The sequence below is a fragment of the Mirounga leonina genome, unplaced genomic scaffold (assembly GCF_011800145.1).
Source record: "Mirounga leonina isolate KUSES-001 unplaced genomic scaffold, KU_Mleo_1.0 Mir_91, whole genome shotgun sequence".
Taxonomy (NCBI): domain Eukaryota; kingdom Metazoa; phylum Chordata; class Mammalia; order Carnivora; family Phocidae; genus Mirounga; species Mirounga leonina.
This window is the reverse complement of record NW_023270839.1, coordinates 10206746-10233480: the sequence shown is the minus strand read 5'-3', so window position 1 is coordinate 10233480 and position 26735 is coordinate 10206746. Positions and strand designations below refer to the sequence as shown.

The window sequence follows — 26735 nt, the reverse complement described above, 5'->3', positions numbered from 1 at the left end:
GTCAAAGAAAAGTGATGTAGAAACTTTCAAATCTAAGAGTCACTCAAAGGAATTGGGTTTTAAAAATGACTGCATGTAATAAAGAGGATGAAATTTATAAATAGTGTTATTGAAAAAAGGTAAACACAAAATAGTAAATGGTTTATATTTCTGCCCACAGAAAGTCTAAATGGAGGTATAGTCTTTACCAAACTCAAACTTGTCCTGCTCCCAATGTGCTGTAAGCCGAATTCTGAGACACTGGTTTTGAAGCAAAGAAAGCTTTATTATGAGAAGGCAGCCCAAGGAGAAGACAGGGAATCATTCTCAAAGCTGCCTTGCCCTGTTGGGCCTAGGCACAGCTTATAGACATGAGAGGAAGGTAATGGGTTTCTTGAAAACTTGGTGGGATGTCCTTGAAACTCTCTGGAGGTAAGCATTCTTCTGGACAATGTGGCATTACTGGGACCTGGTATGATTAGATATGTCAAGACTAATGTTACTGTCCAGCCCCCATAAGTTTCTACAATCAGTGGGTAAATGGGGAGTAGTGGTAAAAAAGGCAAAGCTAATGATTGATCATGCATGATGTTAAGAGGCGCATAAACCACAATTAAGTAGGGAACAAAACAGAACGTAGAGCCAAGTTAATAATGCAACTAATACAACTGTAGTCTGCTTATGCTTTCAAAACAGGTCCAGGAACCAAGCACCTGCCTCAACTTGCCATTCTTATTTAATAATTCCTCAATCGTGGGGAATAGGGATAATGACTGCTCTAGCTGCTTCCTGCTAATAAGGGGCAAAGAGCAATAGCCAGGGGAGTGGAAGTGGAAAACCTGCCCTCAGAAATATTCTGGAGTGTCTGGGCATGGGGCTTGGACCTTGCTTTTGAATGTTACTGTTTATCTGGGAGACTTTCCTGAGGTGGCAGCAGCTAGCAGAGTAGCATGCTGTCTTATTTTTACTTCTTTGTTTGTGTCTCTGTTTTCTGGACTCGATCCCATTTAGTAGAAAACTTAAAAGCATTCCCTACGAATGCCCGGTAACCATCTCTAAAGCTACCTCTACTTTTTCTAATTTCCTTTGAATATCTGGGGCACTTTGCTAATAAGAGTCCTATTTATCACTTTTAAGTTTTCAGGTGCTTCAGGATCAATATCAGCATATTGATGATATGCTTGTTGGAATCATTCAAGAAAAGATGAGGGGTCTTCTTGACACATCTGATTAACTTGTTGAACCTTATTTAGATTCTTTTGTCTGATACTCCTGTTTTTATTCCTACTGGGATAAATTTTCAGTACTTTTGAAGTCTGGGGAGTCCTCCTGCATTTATATCTTGATTGGGGTCACAGGATAGCACCTTCTCTGGTGGCCCTAAAGCCTCTGCCCTGGCAGGATTGTTTGGAGCGAGTAGATGAAACCCAGGTTTGTTCAAGGTAAAAGAATGGGAAAAAATGGGAAACCTTAGTTGGGAGAGTCATAGACAGATATTTGAAGAAACCAGGAGAATTTAGGATCTAGCCAGTTGTATAGGCAAACAACAAATATGCAAAGACAATCAGAATTAGAATTTAACATGCATAAAGTTGTGTTATTGGAATATAATTTTTTCTCTCTAAATTTACCCTCATTTTTATTGAAGGTACTAGATTAAGACTAATTTGTTTGCAAAATAAATCCAGGTTTTTTTTGTGGGTGGCTATGGTGAGCACTGTGAATTGTGTAAGACTGTTGAATCACAGACCTGTACCTCTGAAACAAAAAATAAATCCAGTTTTAACAAACTTGGCCTAATTACTTACATAAGCACAACAAGAATAGTGATCAGCCACGTAGGTTCTTTTAAATCTGCTTTGCTAGATCTATTCATAAGGAATATCAGATTGAACTTCTAATAGTCTTTTGAGGCCAGAAACCAAGTCAAATACTTGCCATTAGATTTGTCTGCAATACCTGTAGACTTGGGTTATTTCCTCTCTTCTCGATGTCCCCCAAATATGCTGAGCTTCCTGCACCTACTAGCAAATAACATTCTCTACTCTCCTGGTAAGGCTCCTTGGAACTCCATAAGGAAGACACCACCAGGCTTACATTTCCAAGGGCTTCATTGGCACTATAAAGTCAACCTTAGTTCCTTAAAGCTCTCTGGTCCTATCTGGAGGTTATGCATGTCTCTCTCAAATATGGCATTCCAGTCAAAGCCTTCATAAAATAACCAATGTTTCCAATAATGTTTTGTTACAAGGAGAACAGATCTTATTGAATTTATGGAAATAAGTATAACTGTCATAAAAGAAAGAATACTGACTGTGAGTTTCTGATTTCTGGAATGTTCAGGTAGGGAGAAAAAATCAATTTGTTCACAAAGGCGTATTTTATCAAATCTCTGTAAGTCATAGATCTCTTAGGAGAACAAGTTTTCTTAAATCTGGAAGACCAAACAGTAGAGAAAGAGCAATGTTTCAAACAAGACTCATAAAAACCATAACTCCAAAAGACATGTCCATTTTCATTAAACCAACAAACTCAGGCTTTAATTTAACAGAGATTATCCCAGATTATATGAACCAGAGAAGCATTTGAATTATTTTCTATCTTTGAGTGTTAGGATGCTCCATTCTAATAAGTGCTTGTCTTCAACTAAATAGGGCTCTTTTTTTTTTTTTTTTTACTGTTTATGCATTTTTATTTGTTTATCTTACATCTCTAGAAGGGCAAGAGCCATATACAATTTCTTTAAAACTCAGATACATGGTAGACATGTACCAAATGTTTTTTTAAAATTTTTTATTGTTATGTTAATCACCATACATTATATCATTAGTTTTAGATGTAGTGTTCCATGATTCATTGTTTGTGCATAACACCCAGTGCTCCATGTAGAACGTGCCCTCTTTAATACCCATCACCAGGCTAACCCATCCTCCCACTCCCCTCCCCTCTAGAACCTTCAGTTTGTTTTTCAGAGTCCATCGTCTCTCATGGTTCGTCTCCCCCTCCAATTTCCCCCCCTTCATTCTTCCCCTCCTGCTATCTTCTTCTTCTTCTTCTTTTTTTTTAACATATATTGCATTATTTGTTTCAGAGGTACAGATCTGAGATTCAACAGTCTTGCACAATTCACAGTGCTTACCAGAGCACATACCCTGCCCAGTGTCTATAACCCAGTCATCCCATCCCTCCGACCCCACCCCCCACTCCAGCAACCCTCAATTTGTTTCCTGAGATTAAGAATTCCTCATATCAGTGAGGTCATATGATACATGTCTTTCTCTGATTGACTTATTTCGCTCAGCATAACACCCTCCAGTTCCATCCACGTCGTTGCAAATGGCAAGATCTCATTCCTTTTGATGGCTGCATAATATTCCACTGTATATATATATCACTTCTTCTTTAGCCATTCATCTGTCAATGGACATCTTGGCTCTTTCCACAGTTTGGCTATTGTGGACATTGCTGCTATAAACATCGGGGTGCACATACCCCTTCAGAATCCTACATTTGTATCTTTGGGGTAAATACCCAGTAGTGCAATTGCTGGATCATATGGTAGCTCTATTTTCAACTTTTTGAGGAACCTCCATACTGTTTTCCAGAGTGGCTGCACCAGCTTGCATTCCCACCAACAGTGTAGGAAGGTTCACCTTTCTCCGCATCCCAGCCAACATCTGTCATTTCCTGACTTATTAATTTTAGCCATTCTGACTGGTGTGAGGTGGTATCTCATTGAGGTTTTGATTTGGATTTCCCTGATGCCGAGCGATGTTGAGCACTTTTTCATGTGTCTGTTGGCCATTTGGATGTCTTCTTTGGAAAAATGTCTGTTCATGTCTTCTGCCCATTTCTTGATTGGATCATTTGTTCTTTGGGTGTTGAGTTTGATGAGTTCTTTATAGATTTTGGATACTAGCCCTTTATCTGATATGTCATTTGCAAAAATCTTCTCCCATTCTATCGGTTGTCTTTTGGTTTTGTTGACGGTTTCTTTTGCTGTGCAAAAGCTTTTTATCTTGAAGAAGTTCCAATAGTTCATTTTTGCCCTTGCTTCCCTTGCCTTTGGCGATGTTTCTAGGAAGAAGTAGCTGTAGCTGAGGTTGAAGAGGTTGCTGCCTGTGTTCTCCTTTAGGATTCTGATGGATTCCTGTCTCACATTGAGGTCTTTCAACCATTTGGGGTCTATTTTTGTGTGTGGTGTAAGGAAATGGTCCAGTTTCATTCTTCTGCATGTGGCTGTCCAATTTTCCCAACACCATTTGTTGAAGAGACTGTCTTTTTTCCATTGGACATTCTTTCCTGCTTTGTCAAAGATTAGTTGACCATAGAGTTGAGGGTCCATTTCGGGGCTCTCTATTCTGTTCCATTGATCTATGTGTCTGTTTATGTGCCAGTACCATACTGTCTTGATGATGACAGCCTTGTAATAGAGTTTGAAGTCTGGAATTGTGATGCCGCCAGCTTTGCCTTTCTTTTTCAACATTCCTCTGGCTATTCGGGGTCTTTTCAGGTTCCATACAAATTTTAGGATTATTTGTTCCATTTCTTTGAAAAAAGTGGATGGTATTTTGATGGGGATTGCATTGAATGTGTAGATTGCTCTAGGTAGCATTGACATCTTCACAATAGTTGTTCTTTCAATCCATGAGCATGGAACGTTTTTCCATTTCTTTGTGTCTTCCTCAATTTCTTTCATGAGTATTGTATAGTTTTCTGAGTACAGATCCTTTGCCTCTTTGGTTAGATTTATTCCTAGGTATCTTATGGTTTTGGGTGCGATTGTAAATGGGATCGAGTCCTTAATTTCTCTTTCTTCTGTCTTGGTGGTGGTGTATAAGAATGCCACTGATTTCTATGCATTGATTTTATATCCTGCCACTTTACTGAATTCCTGTATGAGTTCTAGCAGTTTTGGGGTGGAGTCTTTGGGGTTTTCCACATAAAGTATCATATCATCCAAAGAGTGAGAGTTTGACTTCTTCTTTGCCGATTTGGATGCCTTTTATTTCTTTTTGTTGTCTGATTGCTGTGGCTAGGACTTCTAATACTATGTTGAATAGCAGTGGTGATAGTGGACATCCCTGCCACGTTCCTGACCTTAGGGGGAAAGCTCTCAGTTTTTCTCCATTGAGAATGATATTCGCTGTGGGTTTTTCATAGATGGCTTTTATGATATTGAGGTATGTACCCTCTATCCCTATACTCTGAAGAGTTTTGATCAAGAAAGGATGCTGTACTTTGTCAAATGCTTTTTCTGCATCTATTGAGAGGATCCTATGATTCTTGTTCTTTCGTTAATGTATTGTATCATGTTGATTGATTTGCGGATGTTGAACCAACCTTGCAGCCCAGGGATAAATCCCACTTGGTCATGGTGAAGAATCCTTTTAATGGACTGTTGGATCCTATTGGCTAGTATTTTCGTGAGAATTTTTGCATCCATGTTCATCAGGGATATTGGTCTGTCATTCTCCTTTTTGATGGAGTCTTTGTCTGGTTTTGGGATAAAGGTAATGCTGGCCTCATAAAAGGAGTTTGGAAGTTTTCCTTCCATTTCTATTTTTTGGAACAGTTTCAGAAGAATGGGTATTAATTCTTCTTTAGATGTTTGGTAGAATTCCCTGGGAAGACATCTGGCCCTGGGCTTTTGTTTTTGGGAGATTTTTGATGACTGCTTCAATTTCCTTAGTGGTTATAGGTCTGTTCAGGTTTTCTATTTCTTCCTGGTTCAGTTTTGGTAGTGGATACATCTCTAGGAATGCATTCATTTCTTCCAGGTTATCTAATATGCTGGCATAGAGTTGCTCATAATATGTTCTTAAAATTGTTTGTATTTCTTTGGTGTTGGTTGTGATCTCTCCTCTTTCATTCATGATTTTGTTGATTCGGGTCCTTTCTCTTTTCTTTTTGATATGTCTGGCCAGGGGTTTATCCATCTTGTTAATTCTTTCCAAGAACCAGCTCCTAGTTTCGTTGATCTGTTCTACTGTTCTTTTAGTTTCTATTTCATTGATTTCTGCTCTCATCTTTATCATTTCTCTCCTCCTGCTGGGTTTAGGCTTTATTTGCTGTTCTTTCTCTAGCTCCTTTAGGTGTAGGGTTAGGTTGTGTATTTGAGACCTTTCTTGTTGCTTGAAAAGGCTTGTATTGCTGTATACTTTCCTCTTAGGACTGCCTCTGCTGCATCCCAAAGATTTTGAACAATTGTGTTTTCATTTTCATTGGTTTCCATGAATTTTTTAAATTCTTCTTTAATTTCCTGGTTGACCCATTCATTCTTTAGTAGGATGCTCTTTTGCCTCCATGTATTTGAGTTCTTTCCGACTTTCCTCTTGTGATTGAGTTCTAGTTTCAAAGCATTGTGGTCTGAAAGTGGGCAGGGAATGATCCCAATCTTTTGGTACCAGTTGAGCCCCGATTTGTGACCTAGGATGTGATCTCTTCTGGAGAATGTTCCATGGGCACTAGAGAAGAATGTGTATTCCGTTGCTTTGGGATGGAATGTTCTGAATATGTCTGTGAAGTCCATTTGGTCCAGTGTGTCATTTAAAGTCTTTATTTCCTTGTTGATCTTTTGCTTAGATGATCTGTCCATTTCAGTGAGGGGGGTGTTAAAGTCCCCCACTATTATTGTATTGTTGTCGATGTGTTTCTTTGCTTTTGTTATTAATTACCTTATATAATTGGCTGCTCCCATGTTAGGGGCATAGATATTTACAATTGTTAGATCTTCTTGTTGGATAGACCCTTTAAGTAGGGTACAGTGTCCTTCCTCATCTCCTATTACAGTCTTGGTTTAAAATCTAATTTGTCTGCTATAAGGATTGCCACCCCAGCTTTCTTTTGGTGTCCATTAGCATGGTAAATGGTTTTCCACCCCTTCACTTTCAATCTGGGGGTGTCTTTGGGTCTAAAATGAGTCTCTTGCAGACAGCATATCGATGGGTCTTGTTTTTTAATCCAATCTGATAGCCTGTGCCTTTTGATTGGGGCATTTAGCCCATTTACATTCAGGGTAACTATGAAAGATATGAATTTAGTGCCATTGTATTGCCTGTAAGATGACTGTTATTGTATATTGTCTGTGTTCCTTTCTGGTCTGTGTTGCTTTTAGGCTCTCTCTTTGCTTAGAGGACCCTTTCAAGATTTCTTGTAGGGCTGGTTTCGTGTTTGCAAATTCCTTTAGTTTTTGTTTGTCCTGGAAGCTCTTTCTCTCTCCTTCAATTTTCAATGACAGCTAGCTGGATATAGTATTCTTCGCTGCATATTTTTCTCATTTAGTACCCTGAATATATGGCCAGTCCTTTCTGGCCTGCCAGGTCTCTGTGGATAGATCAGCTGCCAATCTAATGTTTCTACCATTGTAGGTTACATATCTCTTGTCCCGAGCTGCCTTCATGATTTTCTCTTTATCTCTGAGACTTGTAAGTTTTACTATTAGATGTCGGGGTGTTGACCTATTTTTATTGATTTTGAGAGGGGTTCTCTGTGCCTCCTGGATTTTGATGCCTGGTTCCTTCCCCAAATTAGGGAAGTTCTCTGCTATAATTTGCTCCAATATACCTTCTGATCCTCTCTCTCTTTCTTCTTCTTCTGGGATCCCAATTATTCTCCTGTTGTTTTGTCTTATGGTATCGCTTATCTCTCGAATTCTGCCCTCGTGATCCAGTAGTTGTTTACCTCTCTTTTTCTCAGCTTCTTTGTTTTCCATCATTTGGTCTTCTATATCACTGATTCTCTCTTCTGCCTCATTTATCCTAGCAGTTAGCGCCCCCATATTTGATTGCACCTCATTAATAGCCTTTTTGATTTTGACTTTATTAGTTTTTAGCTCTTTTATTTCTCCAGAAAGGGTTTCTCTAATAACTTCCATACTTTTTTCAAGCCCAGCTAGTGTCTTTAAAGTGATGATTCTGAACTCTAGATCCGATATCATACTAATGTCTGTATTGAGTAGGTCCCTGACGGTCGGTACTACCTCTTGTTCTTTTTGTTGAGGTGATTTTTTCCGTCTTGTCATTTTGTCCAGAGGAGAATAGATGAATGAGAGAACAAAATGCTAACAGGGTAACAATGTCCCCAGAAAATACACTCTAAACAAATCAGAAAAGACCCGAAGCAGGGGGAAAAGAAAGGGAAAGAGAAAAAAGAAAAAGAAAAAGATAAAGATAAAGATAAAAACAAACAAAACAAAAAAAAAAACAGAATATGATCAAATATGATCAGGCTGGTACATAGATCACTGCCACACCCTAGATTTTGGGTGTATTTTGATCTGTTAGAAGAAAGTGCCTCCCAAAATTTTAAAGAGAGAAAAACTTATATATGTACAAAAATAAGGGTTGATATGATGAAGGGATGAAATATGACTGTAAAGATGAAAATTATAAAAAAAATTTATAAAAGGAATTGATAAGTTGTTTGAAAAAAGAAAGAAGAGGATTTAAAAAAAAAAAAGGGAGAGAATGTGATCAGGCAGGAGAGTAGAAAAAAGCCATACACTAGAGATTTAGGGTATATTTTGATCTGTTAGAAGAAACTAGCTCAAAATTTTAAAGAGAGAACAACTTATATATATATGCCAAAAATACGGGTAACCACTATGAAGGGATAGAATATGACTCTAAAAATGAAAAATAAAAATGTTTTTTAAAAAAGGGATTGATAAGATGTTGGTTGAAAAAGGGAAAAAGAAAAATTCAAAAAAAAATTAACTTTGAAAGACTAAAGAATCATGGTAAAAAAGCCATGGATTCTATGTGCATTATTCCCCTAGCGCTGGAGTTCTGCCGTTCTCATTGGTCAGTAAACTTGGTCTTGGCTGGCTGTTCTCACTGATCTTCTGGGAGAGGGGCCTGTTGCCGTGGTTCCCAGATGTCTTTGCCTGAGGCGGAATTGCCCTGCCCTTGCCCAGTCCGTGCTAAATAATCTGCTCGGGTTTGGTCTCGGGAGCTTTTGTTCCCTGCAAGCTTTCCGTACAGCTTTGGAGGCCAAGAGTGAAAATGGCGGCCTCCCAATCTCTGCCCCAGAGGAGGCGAGAACTCGGAGCCCCGCTCCTCAGTGAGCCCCCAGAGAAAAGCAGTCAGTCACTCCCGTCTCCCCGGTCTCCGGCCACACTCCGTGCTCACCTGGCCTGTGACCGAGCATTTCTATCTCTGGCACCCGACTCAGTTTGGAGTCTCCAAACCCAGCAGATCTCTGTGGTGCACTCCTGCGCCACTCCTCCCAGGGGAGGAAGGGGAGTCTCCCTGGATCTGCCGCTTGTTGGGTCCCTGCTGGAGGAGCAGTGGCCGGACTGTGCCCTGGATCATGGTTTATGGCAACCCCGAGCTGAGAGCCCGCGCCTCAGCTCCATCTCTGCAGCTGGCTTCCCTGCTCCAATACCTGGGAGCTCTGCAGCACTCAGGTACCCCCGGTCTTCCTGTGACCCCAGGGGTCCTGAGACCACACTGTCCCAGTGAGGGTTCCACCCCCCACTTAGCCACCAGAGCGACGTCCCTCAGCAGAGCCAACTTCTAAAAGTTCCGATTTTGTGCTCCGCTGCTCTATCACTTGCTGGTAGCGGCTGATGGAGGCTCCCTTCCCCGCCATCTATTCCCCGAATATCGCCTCAGATTCACTTCTCCGCATGTCCTACCTTCCAGAAAGTGGTCGCTTTTCTGTTCAGAGAGTTGTTGCTATTCTTTTCTTTGATCTCCTGTTGAGTTTGTAGGTGTTCAGAATGGTTTGATCCCTATCCAGCTGAATTCCTGAGACCAGACGAAATCCAGATCTCCTACTCTTCCGCCATCTTGCTCCATGCCTCTCTTTCTTTTTTGAATATTTCTTTCTTTATTTTTGACTTTATGCAGTTTGATTATAATGTCAATGTAGTTCTGTTCAGATTTACTTCAGTTGGAGTTCTTTAAATTCTTTTTTTGTATGTCCATTACTTTGCTCAGATTTTGGAAAATTTTGGCCATTATTTCATCGGGATAAGCTAAGCTCCTTTCTGGGATCCCACAGGCATATAAGGCGCTTAGGCTTTTTGAAATTCTCTTAATTTTTTGGTCTTTTGCACCTTTGGTTCCATGATATCAAATGACATGTCTTCCAGTTCACAGACTCTCCTGCCTGTCAAGTCTGATTTTGAACCCCTGTAATGAATGTTTCACTTTAGTTATGTGTGTGTGTATACACACACACACACACACACACATATATATATATATTTTTTTTTTTTTTGAGAGAGAGAGAGAGAGGGAGAGAGAATGCAAGCAGGGGTGGGGGCAGAGGGAGAGATAGAAAGAATTTTAAGTGGGCTGCATGCCCAGTGAAGAGCCCAACACGGGGCTCAGTATCACAACCCTGAGATCATGACCTGAGTGGAAATTGAAATCAAGAGTCAGACACCTAACCAGGTAGCCCTAGTTATTACATTTTTCAGCTCCAGAATTTTTGTTTGGTTGTTTTGAAAGTTTCTTTATCTTTTTTGATATTCTCATTTTGTCCATGTGTCATTTTCCTGATTTCATTTGATTGTGTATCTGCGTTTTCTTTTAGTTCATTGAGCATCTTTATGACAGCTATTAAAAATTCTGTCTGGCAATTCATAGATATGCTTCTTTTAGTGTTAGTTCTAGGATTTTATGTTGTTTTGATTGGGTCATGTTTCCTTGTTTCTTTGTATGGCTTACAATTTTTTGGCTGGAATTTGGGCAATTGAAAAACAACCACCATCTCAGTCTTTGCTACTGGCTTTTTTCAAAAGGAGATCTCCACCAGTCAACATGATCAGAGGTTCTAGGGCTTCTCAAACATTTTGTGATATCTTCCTCCCTCTAGTGTTGGTATTTGGAACTGTAGCTTTAGTGTGCTGCTTGAATCTGGTTTTGGTGGCCTTCGCCTGGCTTCCCATGGGGGCTCCTTTATCAGTTTAAATGTAATTTCCCCTGTATTTGATTTTTTTGAATTTTATTTTAATGCATTCCACATATTGAGTTTATTACAGTTTACTTAAAATTTCATTTAAAACTTCCTAAACAATTGAAAAAAAAAAACAGGGTGTTTTGATTCTATTTTTCCACTCTCCTGACTTTGTCAAATAGTTTAATGTTACACATAAGTCACATGATTGCTTTATTGTGGTTTTGAACAGTTTTTATCCATTATTACATTTTCTGTTTTTTTTTTTTTCCAACTTTTACATAGATTTTGGGCTTTTTCTTTTCAGTTTCCTCCTCTTTCAGTGTCATTCCCCTCAGATAATTGCCACTTTGACAGCTTCAAACTCTTGTTCAGAGACTTTCACTCATCTCCTTTTTCTGTTTGATTAAGTAGAATGCTTTTTGTGTTTTACTATTAGAAAATGAGGGTGCTTGGGTGGCTCAGTTTGTTAAGCAACTGCCTTCAGCTCAGGTCATGATCCTGGAGTCCCGGGATCGAGTCCCGCATCGGGCTCCCTGCTCTGCAGGGAGTCTGCTTCTCCCTCTGACCCTCCTCCCTCTCATGCTCTCTGTCTCTCATTCTCTCGCTCTCAAATAAATAAATAAATAAATAAATAAATAAATAAAAAGAAAATGATTTCACCAGTCTTTTCTGATAGATTCTTTACCAAGTTAAGAAATACTTTTTATTTCTGGTTTATTTTATCAAGAATGGATAGTTTTATCTATTGCTATTACTATATTTATCAAGTGTTCCTATGTTTTTCTCTATTTTTAAAAAATTATTTATTTTAGAGAGAAGTGAGTGAGTAATTGGGGGAAGTTACAGAGGGGCAGGAAGAGGGAAAGAATCTACGGCATACTCTGCGCTGAGCATGGATCCTGACACAGGACTTGATCTCACGACCCTGAGATTGTGACCTGAGCTAAAACCGAGAGTTGGACACTTAACCAACTGAGCCACCCAGGGGCCCCTATGTTTTTCTCTATGTTTAGCCACCCAGGGGCCTCTATGTTTAATTAGTAAATATGTTATTTCAATATATCACTTTCACATATCACATAATGTTGGACCATTAAAGAAATAAACTTTATTAGATCATATTGTATTAATTGGAAATTTTGTATCATAGAGTATGGTTTAGTTTATATTAAGAATCTTTGTAAGTCTATTTATAATTCCCAAAGGCTCAACAATTAGGGAGTAATTATGTAAAATATTGATTGTATATCCATATAATGATACTGCTATAGTATGGAACCATTAAAAGGTATTATCAAAGTGTTAACTACATGGGACGTTTTCATAGATGTCTTTTTTATTTAAAAAATTTTTACTCATAGTTAAAGAATATATATCTCAATGTGGTGGTGGAGCTTGGGATGGGAGAAACAAGTTGGAGTTAAGGTGATAAATAGTCTGAAACAAAAGAGAAGAGTCTTTAATATGCTTAAGTGCACAGGCTCCTAATCTCTGTGTTAACCTATATTCCGTCGACTTTTCTCTAAGCTTGGAACGAGGTGTCATTGCCAGAGTCACAACTTTTCCTTTATCATCACAGAGAATGTTACTGCTGATCACAGTTAAACAGCAAACTTATACCCACCCAAATCATTTTATGTATTTGTATTTCTCTTGTTATTCCAAATAAAAATCCTGAATTCAAGTAGGAAATGTGTTTGAATTTGAAACAAATTCCAGCATGATGAGTAAGAAGCAGAATAGGAAACCAGGTTCAATGGGGCCATTGTGTTATAAATTCCCTCTCTAGAGAGCCACTCCCCAAAGATGATCTTCACAGAAAGTAAAAGGGCCTACTATTTCAGTTGTTCATTTGGTTCTGTGTAGATCATGAGACTATGATTCTCTTTTCAACTGTCAAGTTTCCTGTTGCTTTGTCAGTTTATGTAAGCAAGAGAACTCTAAGACGGCAAGCCTGAAGAGGTCCATGGCTGATTTCATAATGTTCTCCTAAAAGGGTCAGCAGTTCTATGAATCCCCACAGTAATGCATGGAACACTATTATATTTGTTCTTTTTCTGAGATCTGAGACTAGAGTTTTACTCTGATATAGAAGATGGTGTTCAACCATACAGATTTCTATGATACCCATCTTGTATCTTCAGGTAAGGTAAAGCTCACATGACTCAAAGTTCCTCTATTTCCTCCTTTCAGCCCTCTCTGGTTTTATATTATTTTAAATACCACTTAATATGTGAATTATGAAAGAATTCCTTCTCCAGAATCAAGGCCAGGTTTTTTCCTGAGAGCTTATAAAAAAAAAAAAAGTTACTTCAAAAATGTATTAGAACTCTTAAAGTATTTGCCAGTTCCCCATTTGTATTGCTCTGTGGAGGATTTGGGGCCCTAGGTCAGGGAAAGTTACGGTAAGTGAATGTGAAAACACCTTCCTTCAGTGAAGCTTCAGGTGATAGACTGCCTATCATGTTTCTTTCTGTTACTTTTAGGTGCTTGAGATTGCAAAATTTGAGGAATAGCCTTTGTGATCACAGCCAACTTTGACATATCTTTATAAATGATATATATGGACTTTAATATCTACTAAAGTATTTCATATAAACTGTGATCTTAATGAAAATCTTGACAGATTAGGAATTGATTGTAATTTTTACGGCAATGTTTGATGTGAGCACAATATTATAGGACTTGGTTCCTTAAGTTTCTTTGTAAAATAAGGCAGATTGCCTGTAACTATTTTTGAGTGTATTTTTACTGAAGAGAGGAATCAAAATGGGAAACCTTCTAATAGATTTTTATTTTAATAGATTTTATTTTAATATTCTAAATGAATTTTCACCTAACGTAACACAATAAAATTAAAATCAGATAAGTTACAAACATTTACATCTATATTGTCCTCAAATCAGCTCGACATATTTCTCTCACAAATAGATCAAAGAATATTAAGTATCAATATCATCAATATCTTTGTATGTTACGAACACTTAATTATTTATCTGTGTTTATTCAGTCCTTCTTCATCCACTGCTTGACCTAAAAATTGTAGGTCCTGGGACACACTTGACTATTGTCAATACCAAGTAACTTTGATTGTAAACCTTAGGATGGCAGAAGAGTTTTCATTTTTATTCACTGTATTCAGAACAGAATTATGAATGTATGACAATCATGGGAATACCACTGCATGGGTTATGGTACTTTGTTATTTACTGACACACAGAATGATTTGACCCTATGCAAGGGATCTGCCCTAATGAGTAATACTTTAAGGCTACTTGTAATATGCAAATCTGTTTTTTGCAGCTTTAAAAACAAATGAATATTCCAGTATAAATAATTGCTCTAATGCTGTGAGTAAATTCATTTTCTTGGGCTTCCCTTATACTTGGGAAATTCAGATTCTCCTCTTTTCAGTCTTCTCTGGGACTTATATTCTGACACTAACTGGAAATCTGTGCATTATCTGTGCTGTGAGGTGGGACCATCGACTACAAACTCCAATGTACATCCTGCTGGCCAATTTTTCCTTCCTGGAGATCTGTTTTATCACCTCCACTGTTCCTAATATGCTAGCCAACTTGCTGTCTGAGACCAGCACCATCTCCTTCTATGGCTGCTTCCTCCAGTTCTACTTCTTCTTCTCCATGGGTACCACTGAGACCTTCTTCTTGTCTGCCATGGCCTTTGACAGATACCTTGCTATCTGCAGGCCCCTGCACTACCCCACTGTCATGACTGTTCAGCGCTGCCTCAGAATAGGAGCTGGGTGCTGGGTGTGTGGCTTCCTATACTTCCTCTTGCCTATTTACCTCATCTCTCAACTCCTGTTTTGTTGTTCCAAGAAGATTGATCACTTCCTGTGTGACCCAGGACCTCTTATGAAGCTGTCCTGTGTGCCAGCTCCTGCCACTGAGACCATCTGTGCCGTCTATAACTCAGTCCTCATTTTCTCCACCTTCCTCTTCATTACCAGCTCCTATAGCTTGGTGATCAGAGCTGTGCTGAGGGTCCCCTCAGCAGAAGGTCGGCATAAGGCCTTCTCCACATGTGGCTCCCATCTGGCCGTGGTGTCCCTGTTCTATGGCTCTATCATGGTTGTATATGTAAGCCCAGCAGGCAATCCAGCCGGGATGCAGAAATATGTGACTTTGTTTTATTCTGTGTTAACTCCACTTTTCAACCCTTTGATCTATAGTCTTCGAAATAAAGGGATGAAGGCAGCTCTGAGAAAGTTATTTAGAATTGTGAGATTTAGTCAGAGGCATGGAAGAAATATTTGAAGCACTTTTGTTCACAACTGATGTAATGTATGTGAAATAAATAATTAAAAGCTTGATATTCAATTGTATTAATGGAATTTAAAAAGTATTTTTGTGTTGAGGAACAGTCATTGTGATAGAATGTTTATAAACCTAACTATATCCATCTCTTCGTTTTTATTATTAGGGAAAATTATTAACAGTAAAATCAAATTCAAATAAAAATAAAGGAAAAATGATCACTAATCTTTCTGACACTTAGATTTAATACTTGCTAAAATTTTGCTGCTAAGATCACACACACATGCATACATGCAGTCAATCTGCCCTTTATTTTACATTTATTTCTAAAATTTTCTCAAGTGAGTCAAAAGTTATGTATGCTGAATTTAGAAAGCAGCATTTAGATGTTAATTCTTGAGTTTAAGAATTCCTCATATCAGTGAGATAACATAATAAAAAAAGATATTAATTCTTATGTCAGTACTAAAAACAGGACAAGATATATTCTTACGAAAGGTGATTCATCATTGATCATAATTGCATTTCTTCCCACTTTCTCACCAGGATTTAGTGAAAACACTCTTAATATTTAAATCCAGATGGTTGTCATTAATTTTTTCCATTATAAATTTACTTCTAAGAATTGTCTTTTAAAAAAGCTCTATTTAGGATGAACCATGCTTTGCCTTTTCCTGAAACGCTATTTTTGCCTACTGTAAGGTAGGATGGAATGACTAGTAACTGCCAGGTACTGCTGCAGTTGCTGGAGTTACTAGATTTACCTCTACTCACAGTCTCATGAATACTATATCGTGTACTCTCAACTAGAATTTTCCTTATCCTACACAGAAAGCCTTTACCCAGTAACTCTCCCTGTACCCTACTCTCCCTTCTCTCAAATTCTGGCAACTACTTTCCATATCTATGTATTTACCTATTCTGGACATCATATAAATGAAATCATACAATATGTGGCCTTTTGGGACTGGCTTCTTTCTTTCCCTTAGGATAATGTTTACAAGGTTCATTTACATCATAGCATACATATATCAGTACTTTGTTCCTTTTTATGGCTGTATAGCATTCCATCTTTTTTATAAAGCATTTTCTTTATCCATTCAACAGTTGGACATTTGAGTAGTTTCTGTTTTGTGGCTATTATTAGTAATGCTGCTGTGAACAGTCATGACCTTAATTTGAACCTTTTTTCACTTCCATAGGGTAGATCCCTGTGAGCAGAATTGCTGGGTCATAAGTTAACTGTAAATTGAACATTTTGAGGAACAGTCAGACTATTTTCCAGAGAGGCTACAATATTTTTATATCACACCCTCAATGTATGTAATGTGGATTTCAACTTTCTATTTTTTTTTCTTTTAAAGATTTTATTAATGTATTTGTCAGAGTGAGAGAGCACACACAAGCAGGGGGAGCAACAGACAGAGGGAGCGGCAGGCAGAGGGAGAAGCCGGCTTCCCCAATGAGCAAGGAGCCTGATGTGGAACTTGATCCCAGGACCCCGGGATCATGACCTGAGCTGAAGGCAGATGCTTAACCCACTGAGCCACCCAGGCATCCCAACTTTCTACGTATTTTCACCAATATTTGTTATTTTTTGCTTTTTTTGACTTGAGTCATCCTTCTGGGTATGATGTAGTATCTTTTTATTTTCATTAACATTTCCTCTAATGTTATTGGTCATTGTTTCAAGTGCTTATTTTGGCCATTTGTTTGTCTTCTTTAGGGAAATATATATTCAAATCCTTTGAGCACTTTTAAAATGGGTTGTCTTTTTATTGTTGAACCATAGAAGGTATTAATAATATATTTTGGACATAAGTCCCTTACCAGATATGTAATCTGCAATTATTTTCTCCTAATCTATAGGCTGCCTTTTTACTTTCTTGAATATATCCTTTGAAGTTTTGACCTTTTATGTACTTTTTAAATATATTTTTAAATTTATTTTTATTTAAATTCAAGTTAGTTAACCTATAGTGTATTATTAGTTTTAGGGAAGAGTTTAGTGATTCATCAGTTGCATATAACACCCAGTGCTCATTGCATCAGTTGCCCTCCTTAATGCCCATCACCCAATTATCCCATCCCCCCCACCCACATCCCCTCCAAACTCTGTTTGTTCCCCATAGTTAAGAGTCTCTTTGATTTACCTCTCTGTTTTTATCTTATTTTATTTTTCCTTCCCTTCCCCTATGTTCATCTGTTTTGTTTCTTAAATTCCACACTTGAGTGAAATCATATGGTATTTGTCTTCCTTTGAGTGAATTATTTCATTTCACATAATACCCTCTGGTGCCATCCATGTTGTTGCAAATGGCAAGATTTCATTCTTTTTGATGGCTGAGTAATAATATTCTATTTTTTATATATACACCACATCTTCTTTATCCATTCATCCATCAGTGGACATCTGGGCTCTTTCCATATTTTGGCAATTGTGGACATTGCTGCTATAAACATTGGGGTGCATGTGCCCCTTTGAATCACTATTTTTGTATCCTTTGGATTAAATACCTATCAGTGCTATTGCTTTTGGTGTCAAGTATAAGAAACCATTGTCCAATCCATTGTCACAAAAATCACTCCTCTGGGTATATTATTATTTTTCAGTGAAGATCATGTTTACACCTTTTGAATTTATTTGGACATTTTAATAGGAATTTGTTAAGAATGAAATCATATGCAAGTTCCAAATAACTACTTTGAAGTAAAACCTCCCCGAACACTATTTGGTATGTTCAGGTGTGTTTCACAGTTTATAAAGCCATGTGAGTCACTGCATAATCATCTGTTTCTTGTTTTGCAATCTTGGTATTCTTGAAGAGATTATCTTGTATCACACATTTTCACATGAAATCTATTTGATTATTTCTTTCAGCTTGTCAAGTCTTGATATAAATTATTTGCAATATTTATTGTCAAATATTCTCAGACATTTTAAATATTGGTTCAGGGTCACAGAATAGGATGAGAAATAAATTGTTGAAAAAAAGAAATAGACGGGCGCCTGGGTGGCTCAGTTGGTTAAGCGACTGCCTTCGGCTCAGGTCATGATCCTGGAATGCCAGGATCGAGTCCCGCATCGGGCTCCCTGCTTGGCAGGGAGTCTGCTTCTCCCTCTGCCCCTCCCCCCTCTCATGTGCTCTCTCTCATTCTCTCTCTCTGAAATAAATAAATAAAATCTTTAAAAAAAAAAGGAAAAAAGAAATAGAAAAAGGCTAATTGTGGAATATGTCATAAAAGGAAGGATAGAGCTAATAGAATTATTATAATAATTATAGTGAAATATACTAATAATGTTCTTTAAATATAAAGAAAACAAGAGATGGGTAAAAAAAAGGCCTTATTGTGTCTAAACTATTGGTAATGTTTTCAAAGCTTTTGGTTAATTTTGCTTCCATTGCTATATGAGGAATAATTTTCACACTTTCATATGTAACTGTTTGAAAACCATAGTTTAATGATTTGATACAGTTTGTCATCCTTTATTTTTTAGCATTAGTATTCTAGGTTTTTTTTTTTTTTAAATTGATGTATTGGTATAATTAAAATGTTATAATAGGAACATTTCTGATGGTGGCCATCTTGCAGAATATCACATGCTTATTGCTGTTTGAGGAAGGAATTAAAGCAGTTGTTCACTTCACCCATGTGACATTCCTTGGGATAAAGGGATGATGACTTCATGGATTTAGACTTGTTTCTGACATCGAGAGATACACATTAAATATGGATAACTTTTTAAGTTTTTATTTAAATTCCAGTTATCATATAGTGTAGTATTAGTACAATACCCAGTGTTTATCACAAGTGTACTCCTTAATCCCCATCAACTTTTGTATGCCAGTTATACCTCAGTAAAGCTGTTCTTGGAAAAAGAAAACAAAGTAAAATGGATTGGGTGTACACAGCATCCTGAAAAGAGTATCTCTAACATTTTTAGGCTGTAACACTGCCAGCATTATGCTTATTGCTTGTTCCGCATTACACCATGGAATCTTTATTTTTTTCTTGAAGTATAATTGATACACATTGGTACATTAGTTTGAGGTGTACAACATAGTAATTTGTCAAGTCTATACATTATGCTATGGTACGCCACAAGTGTAACTACCATATGTTACCATACAATGCTGTCATAACACCACTGACCATATTCCCCGTGCTGTACCTTTCATCCCCATGACTTATTCATTTCATAACTGGAAAACTGTATCTCCCACTTCCCTTCACCCATTTAGCCCTTCCACCCATATCCCTTCCCGCCCCCCCCCCCGGCCCCCGCCCCGGCTACCATCAGATTCTTCTCTGTATTTATGGGTTTGTTTCTTTTTTTTTTTTTTTTGCTTGTTTGTTTGTTTGGTCTTTTATATTCTACATATAAGTGGAATCATATGGTACTTAACTTTCTCCATCTGACTTATTATGTCACTTAGCATAATATCCTCTAGCTCATCTAGTTGCCACAAATGGCAAGATCTCATCTTTCTTATGGCTGTTATAATATTCCATTATAGTGTATGTATATCACCCCTGTGTGTATGTACATGTATGTATGTATATCATCTCTTTTTTACCCATTTATCCATGAACACTTAGGTTTCTTCCATATCTTGGCTATTGTAAATAATGCTGCAATAAACATAGGGGTGCATATATCTTTTTCAATTAGTGTTTTTAGTGTTTTTTGATGTGGAGGTGGGAGGGAATGAATATCCAATAGTGGAATTACTGGATTCTATGTTATTTCTTTAGTTAATTTTCTGGGCAACCTCCATACTATTTTCCACAATGGCTATACCAATTTACATTTCTAATAGCAGTGCCCAGGGGTTCCTTTCTTCCTACATTCTCACCAACACTCGTTATTGTCTTTTTTATTCTAGCCATTCTGACAGTGATATAATCTGAGGTGATACCTCATTGTGGCTTTGATTTGCCTTTCCTTGATGAATAGTGACATATGAATCTTTTCATGTGTCTCTTGGCCATCTTTACATGCTCTTTGGAAAAATATGTATTCTGACCCTTCATTTTTAATCAGATTATTTGGGTGGTGAACTGTATAAATTTTCACTCAGTTGGATATTAACCCCTTATCAGATATATCTCTTACAGATGTCTTCTCCCATTTACTAGGTTGCCTTTTCACTTTGTTGATTGGTTCCTTTGTGAAGCAAAAGCTTATTTAGTTATAGACCTGATAGTTTATTTTTGCTTTTGTTTCCCTTACCTGAGGGGACATATCTAGAAAAATGTTGCTATGGTGAATGGGAAAGAGATTAGTGCCAGTGTTTTCTTCTAGGAGTTTTATGGTTTCTGGTCTCACTTGTAGGTCTTAAATCCATTTTAAGTTTGTTTTTAGGTATGGTATAAGAAAGGAGTCCAGTTTCATTCTTTTGCATATAGCTGTCCAGTTTTCCCAGCCCCATTTATTGAAGAGACTGGTTTTTCCCATTGTATATTCTTCCTCCTTCATCATGGATTGACTATATAAGCATGGTTTTATTTCTAAGTTCTCTATCCTGCTTCCTTGAGCTCTGTGTGTGTGTGTGTGTGTACGCACATGCACCAATACCATACTGGTTTGATTACTACAGCTTTGTAGTATATCTTGAAATCTGAAATTGTGATGCCTCCAGCTTTTTTCTTCTTTCTCAAAATTGCTTTGGCTATTTAAGGTCTTTTGTAGTTCCATGTGAATTTTAGTATTTTTCTATTGCTGTGAAAAAAAGCTACTGATATTTTGATAGGGATTGCATTGACTCTGTAGATTGCTTTGGGTAATATGGACATTTTAACAGTTTTCTCCCAATCCATGAACACAGAATATCTTTCCATTTCTTTGTATCATCTTCAATTGCTTTCATCAGCATTTTATAGTTTTTGGAGTACAGGTCTTTCACCTCCTTGATTAAATTTATTTCTAGATATTTTATTCTTTTTGGTGCAATTATAAATGAAATTGTTTTCTTAATTTTCTGCTACTTCATTATTAGTGTATAGAAATGCAACCAATTTTTGTGTATAAATTTTGTATCCTGCAACTTTGCTGAATTCATTTATTACTTCTAACTGCTTTTGCTGTAGGCTTTAGGGTTTTCTATGTATAACATCATGTCATTTGCAAACAGTGACAATTGAACTTCTTCCTTACCAATATGGTTGCCTTTTTTTTTTTTTTTCTTATCTGATTGCTATGGCTAGGGCTTCCAGTTCTGTGATGAATAAAAGTGGTGAAAGCAAACATTGTTGTCTTGTCCCTGATCTTAGAGGAAAAGCTCTCAGTTTTTCACAATTAGGTATGATGTTAGCTATGGATTTTTCATTATGGCCTTTATTATGTTGAGGTATGTTCCCTCTAAACCCACTTTACTGCGGGTTTTATTTTAAAGATTTATTTATGAGAGAGAGAGAGACAGAGAACAGGGGGAGGGGCAGAGGGAGAGAGAATCTTGAAGCAAACTCCCTGCTGAGTGAAGAGCCTGACTTGGGGCTTGATCTCAGGACCCTGAGATCACGACCTGAGCTAAAACCAAGAGACAGACACCCAACTGACTGAACCACCCAGGCCCCATTGAGGACTTTTATCCTAAATGGATGTTGTATTTTGTCATGTGCTTTTTCTGCCTCTATTGAGATGATCATATGATTCTTTTTTTTTTTTTTAAGATTTTTATTTATTTATTTGAGAGAGAGAGAATGAGAGAGAGCACATGAGAGGGGTTAGGGTCAGAGGGAGAAGCAGGCTCCCCACCGAGCAGGGAGCCCGATGCGGGACTTGATCCAGGGACTCCAGGATCATGACCTGAGCCGAAGGCAGTCGCTTAACCAACTGAGCCACCCAGGCGCCCGAGATGATCATATGATTCTTATCCTTCCTTTTTTGATATGCTGTATTATGTTGATTGATTTACAAATACTAAACCATCCTTGCCTCCCCAGAATAAATCCCACCTGATCATGGTGAATGATTTTTTTGATGTATTGTTGGATTTCATTTACTAATATTTTGTTAAGGATTGTTGCATCCATGTTAATGAGGGATTTTGTCCTGTAGTTTGCTTTTATTGTGGATTCTGTGTCTAGTTTGGCCTTGTAGAATGTATTTGGAAGCTTTCCTTCTTTTTTTTTTTTTGGGGAATAGTTTGAGGAGAATAGGTATTAATTCTTTATTTTTTTATTATTTTTTAATTATAGTATAATTAACATACAGTGTTACATTAGTTTCAGATGTACAATATAGTGATTCAACATTCTATGCATTACTCAGTATTCATGGTAAGTGTACTCTTAATCTTCTTTACCTATTTCACCTATTGCCCCCACCCACCTCTCCTCTGGTAACCTTTGGCTTCTTCTCTGTATTTATGAATCTGGTTTTTGTTTGTCTCTTTTTTTTCTTTGTTCATTTGTTTTGTTTCTTTTGGTGGAGTCTTTAGGGTTTTCTGTATATAGATCATGTCATCTTCAAATAGTGACAGTTGAACTTCTTCTTTACCAGTATGGTGGTCTATTTTTTTTTTTCTTGTCTGATTGCGTGGCTAGGGCTTCAAGTTCTATGATGAATAAAAGTGGTAAAAGCAAACATCCTTGTCTTATTCCTGATCTTAGAGGAAGAGCTCTCAGGTTTTTACCATTGAGTATGATGTTAGGTATGGGTTTTTCATATATGGCCTTTATTATGTTGAAGTATGTTTCCTCTAAACCTACTTTGTTGAGGGTTTTGATCATGAATGGATGTTGTACTTTGTCAAATGCTTTTTCCCCATCTATTGAAATGATCATAGGGTTTTTATCATTTCTCTTGTTGATGCAATGTATCATGTATTAACTGTTCCTTATTCTTTTATTATCTTTTTTTAGAGAGGAAGGGGGGCAGAGGGAGAGGGGAAAAGAGAATCTTAAGCATTTCCCATGTGCAGACATCAGGGAATAATTGAAAAGAACAAATGCACTTCTTATTCTCACATAGAATTTTGATGCTGATATGAACACTAGAAATCAGCTAAATCAACATCCTAAACTGTTAAATAGGTTGAATGAATTCTTAAAGAATTAGTTTCTTGACTCAGATTGTACTTTCCAGTTTGGGGACATATCTTCTTGTTTTTTAAAAATTTTTTATTGTTATGTTAATCACCATACATTACATCATTATTTTTTTTTTTTAAGATTTTATTTATTTGACAGAGAGAGACACAGCGAGAGGGGGAACACAAGCAGGGGGAGTGGGAGAGGGAGAAGCAGGCTTCCCGCCAAGCAGGGAGTCCAATGTGGGGCTCAATCCCAAAACCCTGGGACCATGACCTGAGTTGAAGGCAGATGCTTAACGACTGAGGCACGCAGGCGCCCCACATCATTAGTTTTTGATGTAGTATTCCATGATTCATTGTTTGTGTATAACACACCCAGTGCTCCATGAAGACCGTGCCCTCTTTAATACCAGGCTAACCCATCTTCCCACCCCGCTCCCCTCTAGAACCCTCAGTTTCTTTTTCAGAGTCTATCATCTCTCATGGTTTGTCTCCCCCTCCGATTTCCCCTACTTCATTCTTCCCCTCCTGCTATCTTCTTCTTTTTTTTTTTACATATATTGTATTATTTGTTTCAAGGTACAGATCTGTGATCCAGCAGTCTTGCACATTTCACAGTGCTCACCGTAGCACATTCCCTCCCCAATGTCTATCACCCAGCCACCGCATCCCCCCATCCCCCACCACTCCAGCAACCCTCAATTTGTTTCCTGAGATTAAGAATTCCTCATATCAGTGAGGTCATATGATACATGTCTTTCTCTGATTGACTTATTTCGCTCAGCATAACACCCTCCAGTTCCATCCACGTCGTTGCAAATGGCAAGCTCTCATTCCTTTTTTAAATTTTTTTTAAAAGATTTTATTTATTTATTTGAGAGAGAGAATAAGAGAGCACATGAGAGGGGGGAGGGTCAGAGGGAGAAGCAGACCCCCTGCTGAGCAAGGAGCCTGATATGGGACTCGATCCCGGGACTCCAGGATCATGACCTGAGCCGAAGGCAGTCGCTTAACCAACTGAGCCACCCAGGCGCCCTCTCATTCCTTTTGATGGCTGCATAATATTCCACTGTGTATATATACCACTTCTTCTTTAGCCATTCATCTGTCGATGGACATCTTGGCTCTTTCCACAGTTTGGCTATTGTGGACATTGCTGCTATAAACATCGGGGTGCACATACCCCTTCAGATCCCTACATTTGTATCTTTGAGGTAAATACCCAGTAGTGCAATTGCTGGATCATATGGTAGCTCTATTTTCAACTTTTTTTTTTTATTCTTATGTTAATCCCCATACATGACATCATTAGTTTTAGATGAAGTGTTCCATGATTCATTGTTTGTGCATAACACCCCGTGCTCCATGCAGAATGTGCCCTCCTCAATACCCACCACCAGGCTAACCCATCCTCCCACCCCCCTCCCCTCTGGAACCCTGTTTGTTTTTCAGAGTCCATCGTCTCTCAAGGTTCGTCTACCCCTCCGATTTCCCCCGCTTCATTCTTCCCCTCCTGCTACCTTCTTCTTCTTTTTTTTTTTTTAACATACATTGCATTATTTGTTTCAGAGGTACAGATCTGAGATTCAACAGTCTTGCACAATTCACAGCGCTTACCAGAGCACATACCCTCCCCAGTGTCTATGACCCAGTCACCCCATCCCTCCCACCCCACCCCCCACTCCAACAACACTCAGTTTGTTTCCTGCAATTAAGAATTCCTCATATCAGTGAGATCATATGATACATGTCTTTCTCTGTTTGACTTATTTCACTCAACATAATACCCTCCAGTTCCATCCATGTCGTTGCAAATGGCAAGATCTCATTCCTTTTGATGGCTGCATAATATTCCATTGTATATATATACCACTTCTTCTTTATCCATTCATCTGTCAATGGACATCTTGGCTCTTTCCACAGTTTGGGTATTGTGGACATTGCTGCTATAAACATCAGGGTGCACGTACCCCTTCAGATCCCTACTTTTGTATCTTTGGGGTAAATACCCAGTAGTGCAATTGCTGGATCATATGGTAGCTCTATTTTAAACTTTTTGAGGAATCTCCATACTGTTTTCCACAGTGGCTGCACCAGCTTGCATTCCCACCAACAGTGTAGGAGGGTTCTCCTTTCTCTGCATCCCCTCCAATATCTGTCGTTTCCTGACTTGTTAATATTAGCCATTCTGACTGGTGTAAGGTGGTATCTCATTGAGGTTTTGATTTGGATTTCTCTGATGCCGAGCGATGTTGAGCACTTTTTTATGTGTCTGTTGGCCATTTGGATGTCTTCTTTGGAAAAATGTCTGTTCATGTCTTCTGCCCATTTCTTGATTGGATCATTTGTTCTTTGGGTATTGAGTTTAATACATTCTATAGATTTTGGATACTAGCCCTTTATCTGATCTGTCATTTGCAAATATCTTCTCCCATTCTGTCAGTTGTCTTTTGGTTTTCTTGAATGTTTCTTTTGCTGTGCAAAAGCTTTTTATCTTGATGAAGTCCTAATAGTTCATTTTTGCCCTTGCTTCCCTTGCCTGTGGCGATGTTTCTAGGAAGAAGTTGCTGCGGCTGAGGTCAAAGAAGTTGCTGCCTGTGTTCTCCTTTAGGATTTTGATGGACTCCTGTCTCACATTGAGGTCTTTCAACCATTTGGAGTCTATTTTTGTGTGTGGTGTAAGGAAATGGTCCAGTTTCATTCTTCTGCATGTGGCTGTCCAATTTTCCCAACACCATTTGTTGAAGAGACTGTCTTTTTTCCATTGGACATACTTTCCTGCTTTGTCAAAGATTAGTTGACCATAGAGTTGAGGGTCCATTTCGGGGCTCTCTATTCTGTTCCATTGATCTATGTGTCTGTTTTTGTGCCAGTACCATACTGTCTTGATGATGACAACTTTGTAATAGAGCTGGAAGTCCGGAATTGCGATGCCACCAGCTTTGCTTTTCTTTTTCAACATTCCTCTGGCTATTCGGGGTCTTTTCTGGTTCCATACAAATTTTAGGATTATTTGTTCCATTTCTTTGAAAAAAGTGGATGGTATTTTGGTGGGGATTGCATTGAATGTGTAGATTTTTCTGGGTAGCATTGACATCTTCACAATATTTGTTCTTCCAATCCATGAGCACGGGATGCTTTTCCATTTCTTTGTGTCTTCCTCAATTTCTTCCATGAGTATTTTATAGTTTTCTGAGTACAGATCCTTTGACTCTTTGGTTAGATTTATTCCTAGGTATCTTATGGTTTTGGGTGCGATTGTAAATGGGATCGACTCCTTAATTTCTCTTTCTTCTGTCTTGTTGTTAGTGTATAGGAATGCCACTGATTTCTGTGCATTGATTTTATATCCTGCCACTTTACTGAATTCCTGTATGAGTTCTAGCAGTTTTGGGGTGGAGTCTTTGGGGTTTTCCACATAAAGTATCATATCATCTGCAAAGAGTGAGAGTTTGACTTCTTTGCCGATTCAGATGCCTTTTATTTCTTTTTCTTGTCTGATTGCTGTGGCTAGGACCTCTAATAC

General features: G+C 38.1%; 1 protein-coding gene across 1 annotated transcript; it reads left to right on the top strand.

The window, feature by feature from the left end:
* Positions 1 to 12985: 12985 nt before the first annotated feature.
* LOC118003530 (olfactory receptor 11H6-like) lies at positions 12986 to 15170 on the top strand. Its single transcript, XM_034994588.1, has 2 exons — positions 12986 to 13034; positions 14194 to 15170. Exons 1-2 carry the CDS (start codon positions 12986 to 12988, stop codon positions 15168 to 15170), a joined length of 1026 nt encoding a protein of 341 aa, XP_034850479.1.
* The last annotated feature ends 11565 nt before the right edge of the window (positions 15171 to 26735 follow it).